This window comes from Pipra filicauda, unplaced genomic scaffold, assembly GCF_003945595.2.
Source record: "Pipra filicauda isolate LSUMZ 115617 unplaced genomic scaffold, ASM394559v2 scaffold24_size8852520_pilon, whole genome shotgun sequence".
In the NCBI taxonomy this organism is placed as follows: domain Eukaryota; kingdom Metazoa; phylum Chordata; class Aves; order Passeriformes; family Pipridae; genus Pipra; species Pipra filicauda.
The window spans coordinates 5,238,403-5,265,241 of NW_024104365.1; the positions used below are offsets into that span (position 1 = coordinate 5,238,403).

Sequence of the window (26,839 nt, forward strand, 5' to 3'; positions counted from 1 at the left end):
CTGCCGGGACTGGGGGAAAGGGCCATCCCTCCCTTACGAACATGGGTTTTCACTGTTTTAAGGGGCAGGCACCTATGTCCTGCCTTTGCAAACTCTCCGGGAAAGATTCGTTGAAGGGGTTGGAGTTAAAATGGCTGATTAACGTAAAGGAGAGAGGGAGAAATCAAAGGTTTGTGCTTCGAGAGCAAGGGCTTCTTGAATCACTTTGCTATACCTCTACTAGTCATTAGTATAAGAATTAAATATTTTAACACGATCTAATTCTACTTATTAATTTAGAGAATTTAAAAGCATTTAGATGGGAAAAAAAGTTTTGTTGTTTTTTTTGGGGGGGATTGGGTTTTTTTGGTTTTGGTTTTGTTTTGTTTTATTTTTAGTTTCTGGAACTCCAGGCAGCTTTTGAAGCATACAGTGTCCTATGCAAAACCTTCCCTACCACAGCCCTTGGAAGCTGACTTTTTCTGAAAACTTCAGTGTCAAGTGTCTCCCACACTGCCACCTCCATCAAACACATATTCACATTTCCTTACCTCCACCTGATGGCAAGTATGTGGGCAGAAATCAGGTCCCGGCCATGGTCAGGCTTTATAGGAGCTGATGCATCAAAATCTTTGGCTTAAAACCTTTGCTTCTTACTGTATATGAATTAAAGACATTTAAGGAAATGAGGTGTTAAACTTGCCTGAGGGAAATACCTATGATTCCCCCAGAGCTACCCCAAACTCCTTTCTTGGATGTTTTCACTCCTGCCTGAAGTTCAGGCCTCAGCCTCTTTGAGCATGGAGGGCTCTCATTTACATGCCTCAAGCGTTCCTGGGTAGGTTAACGCTTACCCTCACGGTTTTAGCCAGGTTTCACTTTGAAATGCTGGCTTACCTCAAAGCAAAACTGAGAAAAAGCTCTGGGCTAACTCAAGTTCTCAGACCTCGGACTGTCGCACATCTTTACTTAATGTGAAATTCTTCAGAACCGATGCCGGCAGCTATTGCTCCCATTAGAAACCAGACAAAACCCCCTCAATTTCAGCGGTTTCAGGATTTGGTTTTAGTGGCTACCCCTATATTTAACTGGAGGAAATGCTGGTAGCAATCACCACTGACATCAAGCAAGCTCACTCTCACTTTCTACATTCGCACCCTATGCCAAGCCACTGCTCTTGTGGCACTGCTTTTTGGGGAGGACCTGGACCTAAAGCCCTGCATTAGACTGGAAAATGCCACATGGCAAGGAGGACTGAGGGATTTGGGGCCGGTGAAAGGTGATAGGTGTATGGTGCCAGAGAGCAAAACCTGGTCAGTATGGTGTGGCTACCTATAATATCTTTCTTCATGAAAGCTGACCTCCTGCAGGGCTGTGAGGGGGAAGCCCTCAGGAGCTCTTCCCATTGAATTTCCCATAGAAAAATGTTTTTTCCTTGTGCTGCAAATGTTTGACAGAACTGTTTTGCCTCAATGCTGCCACTGTATGCAGATACCATAATGCTGGTGGGCAGCTTTGGGAAAGGCAAATTCTTCCCCTTTGCAGCTTGTAAAACAGGCACTGCTTCTTTTATAACACCTCAAAGGCCCCAACTTGTTTTGTTTTATAGATAAGACTCATTTTCACTAGGGAAAATTTACTGCACCTGCAGGACCAGGTAGTCATAGAATTGGAGAATGGTTTGGGATGAAAGGAATCTTAAACATCATCTCATTTCAACCCTCCTGCCATAGGCAGGGGAACCTTCTGCTACACCAGGTTGCTCAAAGCCCCACCAAACCTGGCCTTGAACACTTCCAGGGATGGGGCATCCACAACTTCTCTTGGCAATCTGTCCCAGTGTCTCACCACCCTCACAGTGAAGAATTTCTTCCTAATATTTAATCTAAATCTGCCCTCTTTCAGTTTAAAATCATTGTCCTATCACTACATGCCCTTGTAAAAAGGTCACCAAGTTCCTTGTTACCAGACACTTTCTCAGCTGCCAGGGCTTGCAGAAGAGGGAGGAAGAGGTTCAGGGCCCTGCAGTGTGGAAGCTCATCTGGGAGGATGCCGTTGTAGAGTATTTATGGACCCTTCTGTCCCCCTGCTCTTCCAGTCTGAACCTCAGGGACCAGCAGGTGTTTCCATGTTCCCAAAGTGTTATCTGCATGTTCATGAGTTTTGCAGGCACATTGTAACAACAGGCAGTCCATGGGCTTCTGCTGCCATCCAGCTGCTCGGCACCTCCTTGGTCATGGCATGAGACAGGGGAGTGAATATTGCTTCCTGGTGAACATAAGGGTGCTGGTGTACGTGCTCTGGTTTAATTTGTTCTGTGAGATGGTCCTCATTATACAAGGCCGGGTGTGGAGGGGAGGGAGGAAAGAAGCCAACGGAAGAGGGCATGCTACCCTGAGAGCAGAGGGACTCTGGTTTCTGGAGGACACCTAAGGGTATCACAGTGTTTTTAAAGGTCTCACCTGGCATTAGAGCCCATGTGGCATGGGAGAGCCCCACATTTCACATCCAGAGTCAATGCTTATGTCCTTCTTAAGGCGTGGAGGAGATCTTCTTGGTAGACAGGGCGCATAAAGCCAAGGGAGGTGAAGTTTCCCACCAGTCTCAGCTGGAGCAGGTGCCACCTCAAGCGCGGGACACTGTTTCCCTCACCTTGTAAGGAATAAGAAAACCTCAGTAATAAATAAAAACCTTCAATAAGAAAACCTCAGTAATAAATCCTGTGGTTCATTGGACTGAAATTACCAAAAGCCAGTGCAGCTTTACTGAGGTTTATGTCCATCTAATAAAATCTGCTTTCCATCTCCCCCTGGAAGCACGTGACCCCAGTGATTGAAAGCAGGCCAGGAGAAGTTGGAATGAAAACTCTGCCATAGGTATGGGACAAACTCCAGGCAAGTTAGGTGCTGATTGAAGAACATAAACACTTGAACAGAAATCACAGGGTGAGCCAATGTGCTGGTAAAGCTGTTGCTCGTAGGAATCATAAGAGAAGGTGAACTTCAAACTGATAGAAGGCTCAGTCCAGCACCAGATGTCCATGGAAGGCTCCTTCTCATACTATTTGAGTAGAGGGGGGTCTAGGGACTAGTTCTTTAACCAATATTTAGGCAGAGCATGGATCTCAGTGTATTTCAGCCTTCTGTCATTTCTGGCTGCTCTGTTGACAACTGGCATGGTGAGGTCAAAGCACAGCAGAGACAAAGACAGCTCAGATACTCTTTTTGTTATTCAGGCATTAAGTGAAAATCTGGAAGATGTATGTGTACCCAGAAAGCAGGTACTACGGAAAAAACTTACAAGCTAGTTAAAAAAAATGTATAGTAAAATGATTTTGGACATCCAAGAAAAAAAAATGGTTTCCACAAGTGCTGTCTTTATATGTTAGATAACAAACTCAAGAAATAAAAGCAATGGAACCATGTTATTTTTTAATTTGGTGATCAAATAGTTAATCTTTACTGATATTATCAATGGCACGTTTGAAAAGGCTGCTGGTAAGACTTATTGCAGGCTTGCCTAGCTTCTGATAAGAGTTCACAAACAATGTTGATTGACAGAATTCGATTAATTAGAGGCATGTTTTAAAGATCACAGACTTGCTTTCAACAAGGAAGTTAATCTTAGCAAGTTCCTTAACTGCAAAACTAAACAGAAAAAAATCAAAAGCTCCTCTTAGAAATCCCCAAAACACTTTAAATTCTTCTTATTGTAGCAATGTAAATGGCCTCAGTATTTAGGGCTTTTGAATCTACCCAGGAAAATTAAATTTATGGCATTTTGGCAGACTGTGGAATTTTGAAATATTTGATATTTTTGTGGTCTACAACTTCCTCATGAGGGGAAGAGGAGGGGCAGGCACCGATCTCTTCTCTCTGGTGCAGTGATATGACCCAAGGGAATGGCCTGAAGTTGTGTCAGGGGACAACTAGGTTGGATATTAGGAAAAGTTTCTTCACTCAGAGGACGGTTGGACTCACCAGGGAAGTGGTCACAGCTCCAAGCCTGATGGAGTTCAAGAAGTGTTTGGACAATGCTCTCAGGCACATGGTGTGATTCTTGGTGCTGTTGCGTGCAGAGCCGGGAGTTGGACTTTTTAATGATCCTTGTAGGTCCCTTCCAGCCCAGGATATTCTATGATTCTATGAAAAGCATGACACAAATATTTCTTGAATGAAATCACTGGGTTTGTGTGGGTGACATATAGGATCTCTGGACTCACCCACTTTCACTGAGATGTCCGCAAAGCAAGTGTCTTCATGTGAGAAAAAAATTCAACTCTAATATTCAGACTCAGACCCTGGAGCTGAGAAAAGGTAAATCTTCTGGAGCTTCCAGTGGATAAAAAAGTAGTGAAAAGTTACAGTCTGGCAGCCTGGGCAGCGAATTAGAAAACAGTACAGCTCTGTTTGCTGTTATTTCTTAGATTTAGGACATAATCTTGCTCTGATTTAAGAGTTTTGCGATTGAATTCAGAGGGACCAGAATCAAGCACTTTGTCTGCTCCAGAGCTGACCGCTTTATTTGGAAATATAACTTTTTAAAGCACACACTTTTCTCTTAAAATGCTACAAAGTAAAGCAAGTAATTACATTAGGCTCTACCTGAAGCTCCAGAGAATTAATACAAAGGCTGCTTGGCTCTTGCCAACTTTCACTATTACATTTTTACTAGCACCATATGCAGCACTACCGTACCTGCTTGTTTCACTTAGTAAAATCATTGGGTTCTGTTTTAGGGTTTTTTTCTGTTTCTAAGGAACGTGCAATATCCACAAACAAATGCTCCAGGGAGTGGGGACCAGCTCGGAGGCCCATATGGTCTTAGTATCAAAGTAATCAGAGATGGAGCAAGTCTGTTCGCTCAGCAACCCCGTCCTTTTTGCAAACACAGGAGAGTTGGCTCAGGAAAAGGTGCTCTTTTGGGTGGTTTCTGTTGTTTGCTGTCATGCAAGAAACTGTGAAGTGAGATTTCCAGTGTTATTTTCATCACCGCTGTAACCCAAAAGGAAAGGATCTGTGAGGTAGGGACCTTGCAACTGACTGCATCAGCTTTGAGACAGTGGAAGGGTTGGGGACAATTTTCCAAGCACAGCCAGGAAAGGGTTTCTCTGCAGAGTAAAGTTTTAACCAGAAAAAGCCAATCCTGTGATTCTCATGTGACGAATTCCAATGCAGGAGAAGAACTGAATGCAAATTATACATACAAGGCTTCACATAAAGGGTAAAGTATCTGAGAAGGCAGAGAAAAGTTGATGAGGGATTTTTCATCACTGGACTTGAAAATACAGTGACATCTTGCTGAAACATGGGTTTTGAAGACCAAAGATTCTGCCAGTATGCCACTTTGTCATGCACAAGTACACTGAGATGTGACTACTACAAGGCACAGCTGAGTGGAAGTCAGACATTGGTGACTTTAGGACACCAGCTAGCTAAGGCTGACAGGTTTGTTCGCAAACTTGGGTCTAAGCCCCGGCAATGCACACTTGTAAGCTGAGACCAGTTCTCATGAGACAGGATCTGGCAGAGGTGTCTTCTCTCTCTCTGAGCAGGTGAACTGTCTGATGCTTTGGGACATGCTTCCCCATTGCTCTGGGAAAAAGAACCACAGAATCACAGAAATGTTGGTTTCATGGGACTATTGGAGGTCACCTAGCCTTATCTCCTCTTGGAGCAGGACTACCACCACCATCATACCATTAAATCAGCCTTTATCCAGCCAAGTCATAAAAAGCCTCCAAGGAAGGAGCCACCATCACTTCTCTGGAGCATCTGATGGAAAAGGCTTTCCTAATGGCCAAACTGTACATCCCCGTCTGACATATGTGGGTTTTTCCTTTGTTAAGTTCTCTGGCACCACCAAGAAGAGTTTGGTTCTGTCATCTTTGATCTTCAGGCAGACACAGGCTGCTGTTCTATCACCCTTTGGGCTCCTCTTCACTGGGCAAAACAGACCCAGCTCCCTCCACCTCTCTCACACTGCATCTGCACTCCAGACACTGGGCCATGGTGGCAGCCCTTAGCTGCACCTGTCCAGTTTTCCACAACCCTCTGGAGGCAGGAGTCCCAAAAATGAATGTTGTACTTCAGCTGTGGATGCACCAGTGCTGGTAAGGGGAAGTGCATGGTGCCAGCTCTTTCAGCCACAGCCTCATTTTGTGGGCCAATGCACGGTGCAGACACTACCACACCTCCACTCATGTTCCCACTGCTGACTGTCAAAGGGATCTCAACACCGATATAAACTAGGAGAAACAGAGCAATTTTGGTTACAGCTACAGATTCAGCTCAGTATCTGCATATAATTTGCCATGCTTGCTCAGCAAATCAGAGCAGCGCCCAACTTACATCCTCTTATTCCTTGAGCTCGTCTTTCAGTCTAAGTCTTACCAAAACATAGTTTTATATGCTAATTTCCTTATAGTAAACCCCTTGCTGTATGTCATTCATTGATACCAAGCAGTGTACATGTAAGAGTAGGCTAATATTCTGTATATATTACCAACTTTATGAGTTAAAGAATTACAATGTGCTTGCTTTATTTAGGTGGTAAACTTTTTTAATGAGTCTGGAGGGTCCTTTACATAAAAGTAGTGACTCTAGCTTGGAACCTCTTTCCATGTTTATTAGAAATGTGTTTTACTTTACCATGAAAAAAGCCAAGGAAACACACAGCCTTAAAGTCTAATGAAGTAGTTACTCCTGCAGTCAGAGTTCATAAATTTTAAACACATTTAATTTATAAATTGAAAACATAGCTTGCACTGGCTTTTTCAAGATTATTGCTTGCCACAGGGGTTTTAGGATAGTGGCTGGGCCATGCTTCTTACCTCTTTCCTTTCAAGGACAAGAGGATCTTCAGGATTTGCTCACATTCATGTTTTGTTTTGGTTTGGTTTGATTTGCTTTTTTAAGTGTCTTTTCAGAAAGAGAGCTTTTTCAAATATTAAAAATCATAACCCAGCCAGCAGTTTCTTTGTTCTCAACTGAGGTAAAAGTTGGTTTTGAGCTGACACTTTAGGACAGAGCTCTTTCTCGTGGCGAGAAGCCCTTTCTCCTCCTGGAGACCTCTCTTCTGAGCTAATTGTGAAGAGCACTCCCTGCAGTGGCAGTCAGAGCTGGATTCCAGTCTCACACCAATAAAACCTCAGTGCCAGCCTGGGTGAGGAGCTCAGCTCCCAGGAAAAGAGAATTTAGGGAAGTGGGGAAAGGAAGATGCCAGCTCCCCACTTTTGCCCTCTGCAGTCCACAGACTGCTCATCCATCTCTCATGAGCAACTCTGGCTGCACAAGCTTTACCATGATTTGTCCTACTTGCAAAGCAGTCATGGGTACAAAAGATGCCATAGGGATGTCTGGCACACAGTGGTACTCTGCCTATTTCAGGAGGAGGTGAGAGGAGGGTTCCAGCCTTATGCCAGCTGGAATTTCCACCAGACATCCTCAATGGGCACACTGCCTCGTGCTGGTGCCTCCATGAAGTGAGCCAGCAGATAGCTGATGACTGCAGGATTGCTGTTTGTTTACTTGGAGTCACAAGAGGTCAGTTCTAGAGCTTCAGATCACTTCATGTGGATGTCCTTGAAATAGGAATGTGCCTATGATAAGGGAAAACATTGAGCCCACAATACCTAGAATAGTGGTGTTGATATTTAACTATTGTATATTTGGATTTATATGGACAATCCCCCTAAGTTTCTTTTAGCAATATAGCAATGCAGCTAAAGAAAAAAGAGTAGCAGGGCTCACTCTCTCTGTTTCCACGCCCCCAAACCAGTCACTTATACCCAAGTCATTTCAGAAAGATATTTGCCTCATTTGGTCTCAATGTCTACATGCCTTGCCCAGGGAACTTCCTGAGTCCCTGTCCTAACACTTGCAAGGGCCACTTCTGCATGACTCATCCAGATGACTCCATCTTTAGCCAAACAGGCACTTCCAAGGACTTCTGCAAAAGGTAGCAGTGAGATGATGCCCTCCCAGCAACTGATGCAAGTCCCTGCTCTGCCTCACTGTTTCTTTTGTCTCCTCCCACCTTAAGCCCCACAGTCCCACATCACTGCCAAGCAGGCAGCACACACCAGGCCCAGCCAGCGCTGGGAGCAGGGCCAGTAATTGGAAAGGGGAATTGCAAAGCACCAAAGCTTATCAACAGGCAGAGAGGGAGAGTTCAGCAGCCACCTCAGGGGCCAGCCCAAGGTCTGGAGTAGGTCGGCAGCCTTTTGTTTGGTGGCACAGGGTGGACATGCACGGCTGCTCCGCTCAGAGTGGGCACCACCACGGCTAAAGCAGGGTGATGGCTCGCTGTCTGGTGCAGCCTTCCTTTCTGGGAAGGGCTGCCAAGGCTGCGAAGGAGAGCACTATGGGAGGAGGGAATAGGCATGGCACAGTGCTCAGGGAGCTTGCACTCACCAGGTGTTTTCAGGGTAGCCTCAGGCATGGCTTCTTGGCCCCCAAAGTGCTACCAAGCACCATCACTGTGCACAGAAGTAACAGCTATGTGCTCATATATCTTTTAGTCATTAACCAAAGCTTCTATATATAGCCTTGACTAGCACTAGTAAGAGATGGTGGGTGCCCTCTGTGGTTGGGTCTTTGTTGCCTGCCTACCTGCAGCACTCATACCTGATCCTTCACTTTGCCAGTGCCAGGTCAGGTGCCCTATGCTCTCAGCCTGGGGCACATCGATAATTTACATTACAGGTTTCTTGATACCACGAACATAGGAAAAGCATGCAGCCCCAGAAATGGAGCCAGCTCCTCCCGTGCTCCTGCCAGCCCTCCATGTCTCGTGCAGTCCTCCCCTTCATTCCTATGCTGATTCCTGACCAAAAAATATTGCTCCTGTCTGGGAGAAACCAGGCTCCTGGTACAGCCAACATGGGTAAAACTCCGGCATCCAAAGCCTGACTCCTTTTGCAGGAGCTGGTCTCACTCATTACCTTGAATGGATCCATCAGGAGCTCTCCATTCTCTATGGAGAAGGATATAATCTTATCAGGGAGGTAAAATGGAAACTATTGTCTTTGCCAGGAAACTTTCAGGACATATCTAATATGCTTGTTATGACTATGTTCCATAAGAATTGAAAAAGACAGTCAAGGGACAGAAATTAAAGGACCATTTGCACTCTGTTATGGATTTTTAAAGGTTTGTTGCTATATTCCAGGTAAAGGAATATGATTATGATATCTTGCTTTTTGAAATATGAAGCCACTTGTCAGCTTAATGTTAATATAATTCTTTGTCCATTCCTAACAAAATAAGCTTTCCAATGCAGTAAAAAATCTAGGTAGTCTCCAAAACTCCTCCTCAGAGCAGCCTACCATGAAACTTCGTAATCTCTCTCTGTGAATTCCTCAGCTCATCTGTCTCAACACCATTTTCTTGGAATAAATGGATGACCACACTTCTCTAAGCCTGGAATTTGCAGCAGGACAGCATTTTATATAGAGGAAAAAAAGCTTGTAATTGGCATAATAGCCTCATCAGAAGTAATCTACCTTTTAGTGAATGGCTCCTCATCCATCCTCCCTTAACAACAGATAATTTTTTTTGGTAGCTGGAAATCTAACTATCCATTTCTTCTCTCGGGAAAACAGTATGAGAAAAAAAATATGTTAGTGAACAAATACTTGGTGGCAAAGCCAAAGAAATCATGTTCTTTTGAGACAAAACTCTCTTTACTTACAGCTGAGTAGACAGAGATTAAGTTATAAGGAATCCGGGCTCCTTTCCAATTCAGCCCCATCTGCTTGTCAGGAACAAATGCTTTGTTATTTGGCTCGGTGAAGGAGCAAAGAGGGCAGTGGGCCATGGCCATGACCTCCTGCAGGTGCTTCCCCACCCACAGGAGCTGCTCTTGCCTGGGGCCTCCGGCACTTACGCTCTATGCTGACAGAGTGACAGAGAGGGCCAGGGCTAGCTAGCCAGCAGAAGAGGGCACCATTCAGAAAAAAACCCATCTGGATAGGAGAGAAACAAATCAAGATGAATGTGTGAGGCTTAAGAAAAACAAAGGTGGGTATGAGAAATCAAGAAAGAAGAGAGATTTGCAGTGCCCCTGTGAGATCAAGGCACACTGTGCCACAAATAGTGGCTGAGAGACTTCTGGGGGCTGTGTACAACTGAAAGAGCTTGGTAGTGCCTGGAGCTGTTAGTGTCACCAGTATACTCTAAAAATGTGAAAAATCATAACAGCAAGACCAAGAACCATGTACCTTTACCACTGCAGTGACTTCAGCAATCCCATGAAGTTCAACAAGGAGACATTGAAAGTTTAGCATGTGGGACTGAATAACTCCAAGATGTGAAGTAACAGCTCTGCTGAAAAGGGGCTATGAGGGGTGCTGGGAGGAGGGTGGCCAGCAGATTAAACTGAACATCTGCATGGCACGGGAAAGTCTGCAGATGGTTGGAACTCCTGCCTCAAGAGGGTTGTGGAAAACTGGACGGGTGCAGCTAAGGGCTGCCACCATGGCCCAGTGTCTGGAGTGCAGATGCAGTGTGAGAGAGGTGGAGGGAGCTGGGTCTGTTTTGCCCAGTGAAGAGGAGCCCAAAGAGTGATAGAACAGCAGCCTGTGTCTGCCTGAAGATCAAAGATGACAGAGCCAAACTCTTTTTGGTGTGCCAGAGGACATAACAAAGGGTGACAGGCACACATGGCAGATCAGGAAGTTCAGGCTTGCCACTAGGAAAGCCTTCTGTACCAGGTGCTCCAGAGAAGTGGTGGCAGTTCCTGCCTTGGAAGGTTTCCATGACTTAGCTGGATAAAGACAGAGCTAACTTAACAGTGGTAGCACTACACTGGCAGTAGACCTGCTTCGAGGGGGGTGATCTCCAACATTTCTGTGACTCTATGATCTTATTTCTTCATGTAAAAATTATCAGTGTAGGTACTGCCTACTTCACTGAATGGATGGAATTTCAGAGAAGCTGCAACCAACCAATGCAACTCTACGTAGAGAACTTGCTGCAATCCAAACATGTCACCCAAGTCAGGTCAATGAATGCACAGTTTGCATATTCAACTGCATGTATTTTCCATTCAGCTAGATCACACAAATACAATTGTGTGCTTTATGAAGCTTTTCCCACTGCACCCAAGGTGCTGAGTTACTAGCAGACTCAGATGTTGATTTTCTGTAATTGCTTCCAGATTCATGATTTTTGGCAGGCCAAGTCACCACAGATTGCTCTTTTTTTTTTTTTTCTTGGCTTGCAAAACTCCTGAAGCAATGTACTTCAAACACAAATACAGTACTAAGAGATCCTACAGTCCATATGAATTCATAGATTGCTCTGTCAGATGCACTGCCAGCCTACCAGACTACCACTCTGCACTTACTCATTTTTATGAAGGAGGAACAGTATAGAAACTGATCCTTGCTAAAACAGAGTTGTCAAACATTCAACATACAATAGAGTAGCCAGTGCACCCAGTCTGAGTATCTGTGATCAGAGCTGCAGCATTATGTAACATCAGAATAGTAATTACCCTTTCCACACTTAAATTTTTTATTTTTAATTTAGGATTATAATTGTTCTGCACATTGCAAAGCCATGCTACTTAGGAGACCCTCTAAACTAAAAAGAAAAATAAAAATCTGACTTGCAAAAATCTTGGTATTGATAGATTTTGGATTGTGTTACATTTCCATTTTCTCAGTGGCACTGCACTGTGTTCCTGCTCATCCAAAGCCAAGAATGGCAAACAAACACCTTTTTCTGAGCAGTGCCAAGTAACCTTTTCAGACCTACCCACCACGTAGGAGTGTTTATAGATAATTTTCATTATATGTATACTGAGATTTGCATTGTTAGCGAACTCACACGTCAGGTGAGATTCTTTTCACTACAGCCTCTATTTTCTCCTCTGCCTATTTGCACAGTGATCAATACATAGTATGGCAAGTAAACCTCCCAGGGAACATACTGTACTTTCCAGAGAGAAAAGGTCACTGAGAGAGCCGTCATCTTTTCACCGGAACTTCCCAAGCATTTCTGTCTCTTTCTTGTGTAAATGACATGCGTGGATTTTTTCACATCTGATCAACCTTCCTCCCAACAATCACAAATTAAAGAGGCAGTTTTGCATTTATCTGTAGTCTATGTGACATATGGAAGATATAAATCAGAATGTAATTCAAAATTTCCTCTAGTTTCCAATGAATTGATAATACAGAATAACAGAGATGATAATCCTTCTACCTGATGTTTTACATCAACTTTTGACATCCTAATCCCATTGATTGCTAATTTAATTAAGCTTTAGACTAACCTCCATCCCGTTACAGAGTGGGACATATTAAGAAAAAAATGTAAAAGAATGTGGTGCTTTAAAAATTATCTCAGCAGAGATCTTATACAAAAATCAGTAGGAGGACCTCCTGCTCCTGGTGCACTCTTCTGCCTGAATTATCTAAGCACTTCTAACATGTCACTTTGGAAGGGGCAACAGGGGCACCTAAGAAAGAAGTTTATTTGCAAATGGAGACAAATAGACAAATAACCTTATTAAACCAGCTTGTGGGTGGCAGCTGGCAAACCCACCTCTTGCAATCTATCCAGTAGAAAAATGTACCTCTTGGTTTGTTTAATCACTCAAATTTGGGTACTTAGAAACCCCACCCTTTAGAATATAAAAAAGAATTCATTATGGGGGGAGTTGCGGTAGGTTGGCTTGCTTTTCTTCCTCATTTGAGAAAACAAAAAGCTTCATGCAAAGGATCTTAATATTTTTCTCAGCATAGGGCAGGTTTGTATTTACTGATCCGGCAAATCCGGTTCTGTTTACAGTCACACACCATTGCTAAGAAGGCAAAGGCATTTGCATGAAACTACAACACTAGATGTGTAATATTGTGTTCAGGTTTTAGTTTGAATGCTTTTTTTTATTCTAGAGGAAAAAAAGTTACCCCATTTTGTGCCACCTTCTCTCTCCACACCTAATTCTTCCTCTTCTGTCTTCCACATGCTTGCCTGATCCCTTGCCTCCTTTCTACCCCACACTGCAGCAGTTTAATGAAGACCACATATCCCTAGTTCACCCATGAGAGTGTTATATGGGACAGCATCGGAACGTTTCCTTATACTTCCTGCCTGCAAGCCACCTTTTATACCATCTTTTTGACTGTCAGGTCATCTTCCTAGGTGGTCACGCTGGCCTCTCCCCACATCTTGCTGAGATGTGGTTTTTCATTGCATCTTTGATGCCTCTTTGAGGAGCTGAGAGTTCTCCAGGGCTCCCTTTCCCATTAAAATTCCTTTCCACAAGACTGCATTTACCAATTCTTTGAGCGAGTTGAAGTCTTCTGGTTTAAGTTCATTAGTCCACTGCTTTTGCTCCCTCCTCTCCTGAAATTCGAGAGCTCTGCTGATTTGTGATCTTTTCCACTCAGATTTCCTTCCTCCAGCAACAGCCTCTCAACCAGTTTTCCCACATTAACCAGCAGCAAACTGCAAGCCACCAGATACAGCTGCACAAGCCTCATGTCACTGGAATAAAAAGCTGCTCTTTATCCACAAAACTTCAGGGATGGGCTACACAGTGTGATTGCCTCCCAAACCCATATCTAGGACAGAGTTTCTGGTGCTGTGAGGTGTATCCTACAGGAGGTATAGGAATCACTTCCCCTTGTCCCCTGCTGCAGGCAGGTATCAGCTGGTTCAAGGTATCAGCTCACTGCGGCTAAAGCAGGATGTTTGCAGTTCTACAATCAGCCTCCTAGTCTCCATGCAAACAATTCCCCTAGGAGCTGGGAACCAGCTCAAATGCTTTGGCTCTGTGCTGCCCCACACTCCCTTTAAGCCCCAGGATGTGACTAACTGGAAAGAGATGGGTCTGGGAGCTTCAAAGCCCACAGCAAAACCCACAAAAACCACAAAAAATCAAGGCATATAAATCTGAAATGCAGAATTTAGAAAAACAGGGGAAAAGAATTTTTATCTGGATTTCTCGCAGAAACAACTACTAAAATTCTCTGTTAGGCTGAAGATGAAGAAAATTATCTTTTAGTTGTACCCACATCATCTTACATAGTATTTTCAACATAATATTATTCATCATAATTTTTCCCTTCTAATTGTGAAGTCCTTTCACTTCTTTTACTTCCAAGTGCATAGCTTGAAATAGGTAAGCAAAACTCTTTTCAGTGTCAAATTCCCCCTAGTTTAGAGGGCTGGCTGCACTGAACTACCACTACCATTTAACATACATCCTGCTTTTCGTGGCTCTCTGTCTTGCTTTTGCTTTTCTCCATTTATTACCTTCTTTCCTTTCTCCACTTTCTATTTCAGGCTGTCAAGGAGAAAGCTGAGTCCAGCTCCCGCAATGAAATGCTTCACCTGCGGAGCCTGCTGAGAGTGAAATTGATAAAGGACAGCACCAGCCCAGGCAATTTCACTCACAGCGGGCACTTGCAGGTGAAGCACTACCATAAAATGGAGCAAGGTTACTTGCCCGCTGCCTCCCAGCACAAGTCACCTGCTGATAGCTGCTTCTTTCGTGATCTTTTCACTCATCTCCTGCCAGGCACCTCTTGCTCCGACCCCGGTGCAAGAGGCAGGAATTGGCCACATAGACCAGCGTTTTTGCTAGTGGGGGTTGAGCCCAAGTAAGTGCTCCAAATGTTTAACATTGGGCTGAAGCGTGGCCTGGCCACAGGATTCCTGAAGGCCTTCTTCAGGCCATCTTCCCACCAGTGGCATCCCAGGGAGGATGCCTGAAGTCCCACCCACCTCACTGGGCAGGACAACTGCAGGGTTGTCACCACTGCAACCACTTAATAGGACAACGGCAACTTGTAGATGTTTCTGTAACATCTGTATAGGTTACCAATCTGATGCTTGACGCAATTTAGGACAATCCATATATCATTTGAGCTGGTGGCTCCCGTCGATTTATTTCAGCACAGGTTTGATCACAAAGGGCAGGGACACTATCAGTCCAGCATCACTTTGCCCCAGTCCTACTCTCCCCACTATTTGAAAAACTCATGTATTAGAGGACACTTTTTGTCCCACATCAGGACTTTTTATTTTGATAGCAATATTCCCCAGAGCCTGACTGACACCAGAGCTGAAGTTTTTCCCTAAGACGGGTTAGTATAAGGAGTAGTCCTAAGGGAAATGTGGTGATGCAAGGTAGGGAAACTGGGCTCTGTCATTCACCCCTTTTTTCAATACCAGGAGTAGAGGATGAAGGTTAAAAGCTCCAGATTTGAAACAAATTAAAAAAAAAAAGTACATAATTCATCAAGTATTTATTAAGGTAATTACACTATTTCATACCCATGACAAAAATATTTTGAAATCTAAAAGGGCTTAAGCCTTTAAGGGGAACAGTCATAGCTGCAGTTAGATCACATGGATAAAGCAGACTTAAAAGTTATGACAAATAACCTTTCTCATACTTCAGGGCATAAAATTCCAGGAACTGAAGGGATTATTGAGAAACTCCCTTTCTAAACAGTCCTTCTTATGGAGTGCTCTATAGTCCTTCTTAGACACCTAAATACCCGGCAGTGACAGACGTGGTAAAGCAATTTCTGCAGCACTGGACCGGGAAAACATTATGACAAATACTCTTTCTACGAGACAAAAAATACTCAGCATACCATTTACAAAATTCAAGGACTAAAACTAGGACCTAAGGAGCATGGTGCAAACTCAATGTACATGAATATCCAACTCCTAATTTGGGACATAATTCTCAATTGAAATTAGTAGAAAAATAAGTCTCAGAAGAATTTAACTGCCTCGATACTGTCATGTCTAGATTTCCAGCAGACGCATCCCAAATGAGCTCTTCAGCCTTTACTGTGTTGTTCCAGCAGGCTTCCCTAAATCTGAATTTCACAAATGTGTTTTGCTTTACAAACGTGCAAGATTCACCACCGGTAACCAGTCTTGGGTAAAGATCTTTATCAATGTGGCTGATTGCATGTGTTAATATATCATGCCACAGAAGGATACAGGTCTAGGGAAGAATAGTTGAGAAATGTGACCACAGATTAACTGCTAATAACCAAATGTGTCCGTGTGTATGTGTTTCTCTGTGTGTTCACAAGTATGGGCTAGAAGCAGATGATCACACTTGTTTTTTAAATTATTTTTTCCCCAAAAAATCTAGTTTAACTCTTGTCAAAGATCCTGATCAGTCTCTTCTTGAAGGAAAAAAACCCACAACATATTCTTCTTTTCCCAGTTGATAGAAACAGTGACCACCGGGAGTTATATTTAAGCTTGAAAACTTCAACAAGCTTGGATATTTAAGCTTGCAGTGGAATCATTAATCACCATGCACATTGCTGAACAGATAACCAGCTCAACTGATTTGGGGCTCATATAGCTATAAAAAGAAGCATTCCTCTTTGTTTTATCCACAAACATATTTCTGTGTAAAGGTTTGTTTCTTTGCAATCCCTATAATTGGTACCGATGTTAAAAACATTTATATTCTTACACTCTGAGGGCTGAACACTCTAATTGGTGCAGCCTGAACCAGACCCAAACATGGGAGACGTGGGCCAGGGAGGCAGCAATCTTCCCACACTTTCTTTTTTGCTGGTTTAAAACCCACCAGGGACCTCACAGAAACCTTACCTATAGCAACTGCTGGAGAGCCTCATAAATGTAGCTGCTCCCAAAGCCCTTGGCACTCAGACCTCACTAGCTGGTGCCACGTGTCCCTTCTCCCTCACAGAGGAGTCTGGTTAGTGTTTGCTGCAAGGCATAGCCATGTCTCTCTCAGCATGCTCATTTCTCCAAAGGCTCTGCCCCATCGCTCGGGCAAAAGAGTCAGCTGAGCTTAATTTAGCCTTAAATATAGTGATAGTCTCAGTATTTTCCTTTAAGATGTAATTCATTAGCTGCTTTTACCTGACAGAGCTCTTTTTTGCCTATTTTATTCAGTAAGTTCCTCTTTTTAATTTGGTGAGTCAGGTATTGGACAGTTGCATATTTCTAGTGCCCTAGGAAACAGAGGGAGAAAAGGACATAGGCCTCTATAGCATATCAAAAGCCTGAAAGAAGTTATGTTAAACATTAATTTGAAGTTGGTCATAAAGTCACAGGAAGTGCTGGATCTAACGCCTGAACAAAGATTAAAAAAAAAAAAAAGGCACAAAACCAGACTTGCAAGTCACAAAAGCCAAACAAAGTCAGCAATGGTACAACCAGATGAGTTTCTACACACTCTGTGACTACTCTGAATGCTGCACTGTTTATTTAGGTAGTGAATTGGCTGCTGCATTAGAATATATGCTTTTCCTGAAACACTATAGTTCTACTCTGACCTGAAGGAGAAGCACACCAGACATGCCACCAAGCCCTGCAGAATATTCACAGGTTGCAGTCCTGAGCTGCTGGAGGCCAACAACTACCCACTGGAGGACTGTGCCTTCAGAAAGAGGCAAACCAGCAGGACCTCTGCTCTGGTACCTCACAGATGATGCTGCCATTCATCTGCGTGGGCTGATGATATGATGCCTCCACTCCCCCACGTAACCTGGTCAATCACAAGTTTTTATTGCCATGAAAGCTTTGGATCCACAAAGGACTAGGGCACTCAATGTGCTCAACTTTGACTTTAGACACAGAACCATAGCTCTCCTGTGCTCTGCTGTCATCCCACCGAGGAGGAACGCAGATCCCTCTGAACAACCCCTAAAGGTTGTTGTTCAATCACTCGCAGAAGTACCTTATGCTTAGCAGGACGTTATTGTTCACATGTCCTCAGGCCAAAGCAGAATGAGCCTTCACAAACCATAATCCTTCACCTCTTTAATCTGTGAGAAGTTCTTTGACACACTTGATACTCCTGCTGCGGGAGGAACAGAAATTATTATGAGCAATGATTGTTAGCACTGCCATCAGGGACTTTAATTCAGCTTCCACCTCCAGCTGATGAAGTCTTCATCCTTACTTCTTATTTTATAGAAAAATGGTCATTCTACCAGTGTAGGGGCTACTTAACAGCAGGGGATTTCCACACAAATATGAAAGACAAATATGAAATTTGTCATTATTATTGCCAGTTGTCTCAGGAGAGAAAAAGACAAAACTTTTTTACAAAACTCTGAATTTTAGTTGGTAGGGGACATTCCGGTTCAAGGCTGCAAATAAATAGTTTATAATAAAAGGAAAAAAAGTTGAAATGACAATTAGCAGCAAAGTGGATGTTAGTTGTATCCAGTTAGCACTCTAAACATTATGCAGCAGACTATTATTTTGCTCTTCTGGTACTAAAATTGTAACTGAATTGTAACCTGTGCCTGTAAAACCTGTAGTGGAGGAAACAACTGTGTGCTTGCAGCTGCCACGCCAAGGATTATTGATCTGTTCCACAAGGAGTGGAACAGCCCCACAGCTTGCCTGCTAAGGCGCTATAGTGAGAAAAGCGGGTTACAGCACCTTCAGGCAGAGGAGGGAATATGCTAGGAGAAGGCATTAGCCCCTGAGCTGTAGGATACAAGGGATTTTTAAGACTTTGAAATGAAGAACTGAACCGTGGGAGCTGTGAATCCTCAAACGAAGGTGGCACCCCTTGGAGACCAGATATGAGCAGCAAAAGCTGGAACCACCGCAAGAATAGCAAAAGTTGTTCACAACAGCTTCTGATAAAAAGAAGGGTAAAACTTTTCAAGGAGTGACACTTTCCCAGCAGTTTCTGGCCACTATATTCTTATCTTCATATTTTCTTATCACAAGAATTTATCAGGAAAAAACCCAGGCTGTTCTTTTGCTTTGGCTTCTGTTGGTTCATTAGTGTCTGAAAAAATATTTTTTTGTGTGTTTTATTTCACAGTCTCACATAACCTTGGAATTTCTGATGATAAAAACCTGTGACACTTGTTTTTCTGGTACTAAAACCACACCCCCTGACCTGTAACCTATGGCTATAAAACCCATAGCAGGGGAATTTAAGAAGAGAAATTACCAAGCAAAGTACCACTGAAGTTCTCATTAAATTAGAGAAGATGGGTTTTGCCCAGCCTCAAGTTAGATCTCAAGGACCATGGCCATTCCTGGGATTATAACCCACTGTTATAGTTGCTCCAGAATAACACAGCCTACAAATGGTTTTTCCACATCACCTTTGCAGAGTAGAGAGGAGGGAGCATCACAGCATATGGCACCACATCCACTGAAATGCTGTTTGGACCAAGTGGCAGAGCATCCCTTAAAATAGATGTGAGTTGGCAGGTTTGGCAGTCACAAAGGCATAGTAAAAGGAGAGATTTAAGCAGATCACAAAATACACCACAACTCCTATCCATTGTGCAGTTTTTGGAGCGTTCTCAAGGAAGAAGAGGATTAAATGGGCAAATGCTTTTAAATATTCTCTCATGCGAAGGAATGGAATTAGGCCCACAAAAGTAATTTGCTTGGAATATTAACCTGGGAAATGGGAGATATGTTTGAACTCCCTTGTGGCAGAAAAGAAACTGAACCTGGGTCATTTACAACCTGATTATCCTAACCATGAGTAATTTTAAATAAAAAGAGGGAACTGGGATTTCTTCTCCAGCTGTGCTTGTCATAAGGCTTGATCTTATAATTGTGCTCTTAGGATATCTACAGGATGAGACAAGTAGGAATTGGAATGAGAAAGGTAGATGAACAACTTAAATTTTAAATATATGGAGAGTTCAAAAATATCTAATGTATATGCTATAAATTAACATGCATTCATTTCAAACTTGAAGAATGGCTTGTGTAATGTAGAAACTATATGAAAATTTATTACAATTATCTCACCTAAAGACTACATTCTGTGGCCTAGGTATTTAAATGCTCAACCCTTTATCTAGTCAGATGCTATGTGAATTGACCCACCTGAAGCTTCACCCTGCCCTAGACAGGTTGGCCACTGTATCTCTCTTCGTGCTTTCTCAGGCACTGGAATATTGTGTTGCAGGACACAGACCTTAGGCAACACCTTAGCTGCCTAAAGACTTTGGCTATGTATAGGATCGTGTGAGCAACAGGTGTGTTCCCCCAACCCTGTAGTAAATAGAAGAAAGGAAATAAAACATGTTCTGAGAATCAAGGAAATTAGTGGAAACGCTGCAACATTTATAAATATAGTTTTTTGTGAGAGGGTGTTTCTGAAGCTGCACAAACTCACACTGATGGAAAATATTAGGAAGCAGGGAAAGGTGAAATCAGAATCTGAGCAATGTCCTTTTCTACCTTATCAAAACAGACTTTTTATGTCTGCCCCTTCTATAGGTTTGTTTCTTTTTTTGGTTGGGATTTTTTTCAGTAGATTGTGCCACAGGACGGCAGCCATTGGTGAAATGGAGGTAACATGGACTCGGGTTGTTCTGAACATTCAGTTGACATGGGAGTCAACCACAGCCAACACCTACCTGTCTGTCTGTTTTCTCCCCGGCTCCACTCAGCCAGCAGGTACGTCTCACCTGAGAGCTCAGTTTGAAAACAGTGCAGAGTTGTCCATAGCAAAACCCTTGCGAACTAAAAAAAAAGACAGGGATGTTGTTTGCTCCAAGTCTGTCGTGGGCAATAACGTGCCATGGCCACGCACCGCCTGGGTTTGGAGACCATCCTGCCTCCTTGACTACCCAGCCTTCAGGGGCGATTGCTCCCTGCCTAGCTGTGCCAGTCATCATTTCCCCCCAAGGGCCTATGGGAAGAGGAGTGAATAATAAAGACTGGATTATCTATTTGAAAGAGATTGGTTTACATTTTGCATGAAAGTTTTCATATTTTTGTAAAAAATAAGCCTCTTTACCCTTCCCCTTTTCAGACTCCAATCATATTCCGCTGAGGAAGTCTGTGTTTTATTTCAGTGCTGTGAAATTAACTTTATATTCAAATAACCCCTTTCACACTTAGAAATTCTTGGATTGCAAACCGTAGGGAACTCAAGGGTGTTGGCATGAGTGGCTAGGTGTGGCAGATCCCTCCTCCCGGTGAAACACTTGAGAACTAAAAAAAAAAAAGAAAAACCACAAAAAAAACCCAGACAAAATTTATTTAAAAAAAGACAAAATTTATTTTAGAAAGAGCAAGGACCACTGGACAGGCACAAAGCCAGTGCAGCCTAACCGGGATCAGTGGGCTCAGGCCTTTCTGGGACCGCCCAGGCGAGGAGTCCCAAACAGCTGCTGGATGCTGCTCCTGTCACCTGTGGACATTCACAGAAACACTGAACAGGTCAGGCTGGAAAGGACCTCAGTGGGTCACCTGGGCCACCCTTCCTGCTCAAGCAGGGTCACCCCAGAGCACATGGCACAGGATTGCATCCAGAGGGCTCCTGAGTATCTCCAGTGGGGGAGACTCCACAACCTCTCTGGGCATCTGTTCCAGTGTTCGGTCACCCACACAGTAAAGATGTTCTTCCTCATATTCAGGTAGAACTTCCTGTGTATCAGTTTCTGCCCATTGCCTCTTGTGCTATTGCTTGACACCACTGAGAAGAGCCTGGATCCATCCTCTTAGCACCCTCCCTTCAGACACTTATAGTCAGTGTGAGGTCCCCTCTCAGTCGTCTCTTCTCAAGGCTGAACAGGCCCTGGTCTCTCAGCCTATCCCTGTAAAAGAGAGGCTCCAGTCCCCTCATCATCTTTGTTGCCCTCCACTGGACCCACTCCAGGGGCTCCACGTCTCTCTTGCACTGAGGAGACCAGAGCTGGACACTGCACTCCAGATGTGGCCTCACCAGGGCTGAGCAAAAGGGGCAGGATCAGCTCCCTCGGCCTGCTGGCAAGCTGTTGCTAACACATTCCCGGTACCCCTGCCTCCGAGGCGCTCCCGGCGGGACGGCGCCGCGCTGCCATGGCAACAGGGGCCGCCACACCCCGGAAGAGATGGCGCGCGCCGGCCCCGCCCCCCCCGCCGCTCCGTCGGGCGGCCCCGCGCGCCGAGGGTGACGACGTGTCTCGCGCGCGCGCGAGGGGGAAGCCGGAAGCGGCGCGGCCGCGTCAGGGCGGGCGCGCGCGGGGGGAGAGACGGAGGCGCGGCCCCGCTGCCGCCCAGCACCGCCGGGCCCGGCCCGCCATGGCCCTGCCGCCGCTCCTCCTCACGGCCGCCGTGCTGGCGGCCGCCGCCGCGCCCGCCGCCGCCTTCTACCTGCCAGGCCTGGCGCCCGTCAACTTCTGCGAGGCCGGCAAGGAGAAGCCCGAGTGCAAGGTGAGCCCGGGAGGCGCCGAGCGGAGGCCCCTGGGGCCGCCCGGGGTGCGGCTCGGCCCCGGTGTTGTTCCCCTGCGCGGGGGCTGCGTGGTGGGTTTTGCCCGGAGCGTTCGCAGCCGCTCCGCGATGCCGCACCGGGGCTCCCGACGGCGCCGGGGCTGCGGGGGCTCGGAGGGTGGTCCAGTTCCCACTGCGCTCACAGGATAGTTCGGGTTGGGAGAGATCTCTGGAGATCACCCAACCCCTCCGCCAAGGCAGGGTCACCTAGAGCAGGTGACATAGGAACATGTCTAGATGGGCTTGGAATGTCTCCAGAGAGGGCGACTTCACGACCCCCCTGGGCAGTCTGTTCCACTGCTCTGCCACCGTCAATGTAAAGCAGTTCTTCCTCGTGTTGAGATGGAACTTCTCGTGTTTTAGTTTATGGCCATTGCTCATTGAAAATGAAATTCATGAGACATGAAATTCACCACCCAGGGGAGTGGTAGAGCTGCTGTCCTGACTCCTGGCTCAGCTCCGGCCCTGCTGGAAAGTGCCTGCGGTCCCTCCGAGGGAAGGAGAGGGCTGTCGGCTCACCCCGTGAGTTACGGCCACGTTGGGGAAGTAGGAAGCCCCGGCCGTTCATCTCTCGGGCCCTTTCAGATCCTTATAGGAAAGGTGCAGTGAGTAAGGAAGGTCGTGTCGGGGGGTGTGTGATTCTTGGCAGGAGCGAGCAGCTGGTGGCTGCGAGCAGCTGGCAAACTAGAGTAAGCATCCAGTGACGCTTTCCTTTGCTCTGTCTTCCGGGCAGCCGGAACCTGAACTGTAGGGGCTTCTAGGCCCCAGAGTCTCAAGTGAAGCTTAAACTTGGTTTTATGCTTGCAGAAGTAAGAAGCAAAGTTCCCATAACCCGATTACTTGTTTGGTGGATGTCGATGGGTCAGGAGTCTGTACTTAAAATAGTCTTTGCTGCTTTGGGGCACGTTTTGAAGTTTTTTGCTGCTGCTGTGATGGAGATTACACCAGACTGTTCTATAATACTTGAAAGAGAAAGTTCAAGACCAATCAATTTAATGATCCATGGTCTAACTGCTGTGGAAAGTGGATGTCTTGCACTTTCTGAGCTCTCAGCTCCTGCAGTACATGAAACACTGGTCTGTGATTCTCCAGAATATGAGCCTGTTTAAACTGTATGCTTTTGGTAAATGTGCTTACTTTATCCATTTGCTATCCTGAATCAACAGATTAGGTAATAAGCCAAACATGTAATGAAGGTGCTTTGGTTGTAGTAGTAAAGCATTCTGTGGACATTCTTTTATAGGACCACAGAAATGGTGAGACCTCAGGAGGTCACATATCGCAGCCTCATGCTTGAAGCACAACTGTTGTAAACACTAGGTCTGCTCAGCTCTACCTTTGTTTAAGCCAGCCTTGGAAACATCCAAGCATGGAGCATCCATCTCCTCCCTTGGTGACCTATTATGGTGCTGCAGTACCCTCTTAAGGAATGTTTTTTCTTCAAATACAGGCTAAGACTTTTAAGCTGCAGTTTGTATTTTTTCACAACATCCTCGAAAAAACATTGCTATGTTTGGATTATTCCTGTTTTAAGCTTGTAGAAGAACGATTTATGTTTTTAAGTCAGGTGAACCAGGGTGCCTACTGTCTTTTGTAACCAACCTGAGTCACATATGGGGTGACCTTTCTCAGATGTCTCTGCATTTTTATTCCTCATGTAATGTGTACAAAATGTTTGTCTCCTCCTGAGAATTTATCATTTAGTAAATGTGACGTGAAGTACTTGGGTAATGTAAATGTGCCATTGGTGGGCAACCGAGCACCCCAACAGGTGTAATATTGCAAATATTGGCCACCTCTTATCAATTTACGTACTAAGTGAAACACAGGCATGTGGAGAAGTCTAAATCACTCCTCACATATGGTTCCCTCCATGTAGTCTGCAACAGAATGTAGTCTGGTGAGGAGAAACAATAAATGGTCACATAATTGCTATATCATAGTATTTATATAAGTGAGTGAAACTGAGCTTTCCTGGACAGCCGTCTTTTTTCACATGTTCTCACGGAGTTCTTGCAGTTGCCACTGTTGATTGCAATGCCACTAATAGCAGTGAATTTTTCTCTGCCTTGAGGACTTAAATCCACATACCAGATCTCTAAATGATACTCTAGCTATCATGATCCCTGTGGATCTCCTGTCCTGTGTTGGTGAGAAGGGATGGGATGCTGTTAATGGAGCTTGTAGGTAGCAGCACAAGAGTGATGAGACTCATGACTTTTCTCCCTTCTTTCAAGTTGCCTGCTAATCTGCTTGGGCAAACTCAATTTGGCTACTTTCCGTGGTTTTGGTTGGAATATCATCAGAAATGGAATGTGATCTGTGCAGGCTGAAATAGTAATTCTTGCCTGAAGATTAAGAATCCTTACTTAGTTGAAAAAAATACTGATGGCTTCAAAGGATACTTGCTGTTGTATGGGAAATTTTCAAATATGCTGATCTGCAGGAATGCATATACTTCTTATGAAAAATTGGAGCATTCAGGTAAATCCTCTCCAATGAAAAACTGCTAATCTGAGGCCATGGTTCTGTGACCAGCTGAGGCAGTCTAATTCCCTGCTGCTGGGAGTGAGAGATTTCATTCCTGTCTTCCCCTGGGCAATGTGTTCCTGCCCTCTGTGCTGACCCAGCTGTGTTACTTGTTATATCCTTTTTTGAGCTTATTAACATGGCAGGAGACTATCCAACTTTTTGCCAGTCCAGCTTTTTGCAGTGTTAGGAAGTTGACGTGGCTCACAGAATTACACTAAGCGTGCATTACCCAGAGGTGAGCAGCAGGTGTGCATGGCTGGGGGAGGGGGGGGAAAGAGGAGCCCTAAGGTGTGTCCTCACTTAGTCAACCTAAGAGCTCACAGCTGCCTTCCTCTCACAGAGCTGCATCCTGACTTGTACAAGAACAGCTAGGGTATATTGGTAAAATACAGTACCTGACTGAAGTATCTGAGCTACACACAGAGGTGAACAATTCCATCTTTTTTTTTTTTACTTTCCTCCAGAATTTCTTGGTTTGTCTAAACTTGAGTGAATTTTCATAGGGACGAAAAGCTCTTCTGTCGGTGAGAAAATAGATGACTTCTTATTGAAAGGGAGAGGTCTTGTTCTTGAGGGCACTCATCTTCCTTTTGCTCTTCAGCTCTTGATTACACAGTAAGACAGCTCAACTTCTGTTGTGGTTTAACTCCAGCTGGCAACTAAGAACTTTGCAGCTGCTGTCTCACTCCCTGCTGCCCCTGGTGGGATGAGGAGAATCAGGGGAAAAAAAGTAAACACTTGTGGGTTGAAATAAGTAGAGTTTAATAATTGAAACAAAATAAAATATACTGATAATACAAATTATAATAATATCCATAATAATAACAATAATTACTTTAATGAAAAAGTGAAAGGCAGAGGGAGAGGAATAAAACCCAAGAGAAATAAGTGATGCACAGTACAGTTACTGACCACCCACTGACCGATACCCAACCTGTCCCTGAGCAGGGAGCAGTGGCTCCTGGTCAACTCCCCCCAGTTTATATACTGAGCATGATGTTCTATGATATGGAAGAGCCCTTTAGCGAGTGCAGGTCAGCTTTTCCTGGCTTCTTGTGCGTTTCCTCGCTGGCAAAGCATGGGAAACTGAAACGTCCTTGACTAGGGTAAGCACTACTTAGCCAAAACTAAAACATCAGTGTGTTATCAACATTATGCTCATACTTAATGAAAAACACAGCGCTGTAGCAGCTACTAGGAAGAAAATTAACTATCCCAGCTGAAATGAGGACAACTTACTGTGCTACTAAGAACTGCTCTTTAAAATTTTTTGGGGTAAGTCTTTTGCTGTTTTAGCCAGTTGAACTGGTTTACCATGCAAGCAGATAACTGCCAAAACCAGTGTAAGATAAACACTTGAAATACATTGGGACTGTGGGGCTAGAGTAAGGGAAGGGATTTTGAGACTAAGAGGGAAGAGTAAAAGACCTCTCCCTTTCCATAGCAGCAGGCTTCCTGTCTGTAATTAATGTGTACAGACCAAAGTAGTCGGAAACCAGAGCAGACTGAATTTCAGGTTCTTACTCAAGATTTGGTAGAGTTACTGAAAAACTTTTATAAGAAGTTAGATCTTTGTCTTCTCTTTGGAAAGAGCTTCTGTTGAAATTTAAAGTAGTGTATCAATCTGAAAAGATTGTTTAAATTCTCATAGGTCAGTTTTCAGCTGGAAAACATAGATAAAATTATCTACTACATAGATAAAATTGCGGAGTACCTTAATTATAGGAAGAAATACTGATCTTATCTGTACTTTTATTCGTGTTCTTTTAAGACTTTTATTACACAAAAGTTATGGTGATGACTAATATAGCTCTAACATGGTACATAAAACTAAAACACTGGCAACTGTGGTAACTGTATTATCTTTGTGCATGATTCCTTGCTGTCTTGGTAAGCACTAACAACCTTGAGTGGTTGTTAGCCCTAAAGCAAGTTTGTCATGTGGTCACTGCTTTTGTGATGGTTTTACTTATGTTCTCAGCAGATATAGTTCATTACACTTCCAAGATGTACAATTACATGTCTTACATTTCCAACTTTCCTTTTATCTTATTCAAACAAACCTATTTTTATATATCCATGAGAATTGAAGGAGTGCTTTAGTATAACTG

General features: G+C 44.2%; 2 protein-coding genes and 1 long non-coding RNA gene across 3 annotated transcripts in view; 1 reads left to right on the forward strand and 2 right to left on the reverse strand.

The window, feature by feature from the left end:
• LOC113998364 (G-protein coupled receptor 183-like) overlaps window positions 1-17,702 on the reverse strand; it is a 33,479-nt gene extending 15,777 nt beyond the window's left edge. The window contains exon 1 of the mRNA XM_039382015.1: window positions 17,683-17,702. The gene's annotated coding sequence lies outside the window, so the exon portion shown is untranslated. The remainder of the gene's footprint in view (window positions 1-17,682) is intronic.
• A 3,277-nt stretch (window positions 17,703-20,979) lies between these two features.
• LOC113998369 lies at window positions 20,980-21,368 on the reverse strand. Its single transcript, XR_003544427.2, has 2 exons — window positions 21,333-21,368; window positions 20,980-21,135 (listed from the first exon to the last, which is right to left on the reverse strand). It is a non-coding gene; the product is annotated as an uncharacterized LOC113998369 (long non-coding RNA).
• Window positions 21,369-21,901: 533 nt separating this feature from the next.
• TM9SF2 (transmembrane 9 superfamily member 2) overlaps window positions 21,902-26,839 on the forward strand; it is a 30,126-nt gene continuing 25,188 nt past the window's right edge. Inside the window, exon 1 of the mRNA XM_027741046.2 lies at window positions 21,902-22,139. Coding sequence (XP_027596847.2) covers window positions 22,008-22,139 — 132 coding nt within the window. The 5' untranslated portion in view covers window positions 21,902-22,007. The remainder of the gene's footprint in view (window positions 22,140-26,839) is intronic.